The sequence below is a fragment of the Diaphorina citri genome, unplaced genomic scaffold (assembly GCF_000475195.1).
Source record: "Diaphorina citri unplaced genomic scaffold, Diaci psyllid genome assembly version 1.1 scaffold24347, whole genome shotgun sequence".
Lineage (NCBI taxonomy): Eukaryota > Metazoa > Arthropoda > Insecta > Hemiptera > Psyllidae > Diaphorina > Diaphorina citri.
Genome location: NW_007401688.1, coordinates 1 through 792, shown reverse-complemented (window position 1 = coordinate 792; position 792 = coordinate 1). Strand labels below are relative to the sequence as shown.

At 38.6% G+C, this 792-nt stretch overlaps 1 protein-coding gene across 1 annotated transcript; it reads left to right on the top strand.

The window, feature by feature from the left end:
• Positions 1-109: 109 nt before the first annotated feature.
• Positions 110-772, top strand: LOC103523483 (dynactin subunit 4-like; the record flags this gene model as incomplete). The annotated part of the gene is made up of 1 exon (XM_008488523.2): positions 110-772. A coding segment is annotated over one exon (663 nt), but the record flags the coding sequence as incomplete, so codon positions are not given.
• Positions 773-792: the final 20 nt, after the last annotated feature.

The following is a 792-nucleotide window of genomic DNA, read 5'->3' as shown; positions in this document are numbered from 1 at the left end:
CTCGGTAGGACTTATATTTTTTTCTCTTTTTGCCTTCTAAGTTTGAAGTTCCTATTGACAGAGTAAAGATTACACCTACTAATACATTATAAATATTTTTCTATTGCAGACTTGATCATGGCATTCCTTGCTCAACAGGAGGCGGTCATCATAGCATGTACATGTGGTTCATTAAAACCAGTATGCAGGACATACTTCTGTCGTCACTGCTTTGTAATCAGGTGTGGAAACTGTGTTTCCAATGAAGTGGATTCCATTTATTGTGCCTTCTGTTTAGACAATGTAACATGTGAGGTACGACTCAAGAAGACAGCCTGCCATTTGTGTTTGGAATGTCCAATATGTCAGCATTCATTGTCAGTTCGTTCTCACACAGTGAGAGAAACAACACCACAACCACAACAACCAGCACCTTCTAAACACAGCACTCCATCCAATAGAGCATATTATCTAGCATGTTTCTTCTGTCGGTGGACATCTAGAGATTCCAATATTCCTGATCAGAAAACTGCATCAGGCAGTTGGCCAGAGAGAAGTAATCCTCACACCACTCGACTTAACACACTACTGGATTATTACAAATCTATTGGATCCTTGGAGAAGTCAAACATTAACATTGATCAGAAATACATTAAGTATTTGAGCAAGCCAACTCATTTGCTTGAAGATCAGTTTGGATTTTCTGCCAATGTTAGGAAACAAAAGGTGGAATTGCTCAAAAAGAAAAATCTCATTCTCACAGACCCTAGCAACAAGATAACTGTTGAACCAAGTGTCCCTACTGATAAAATT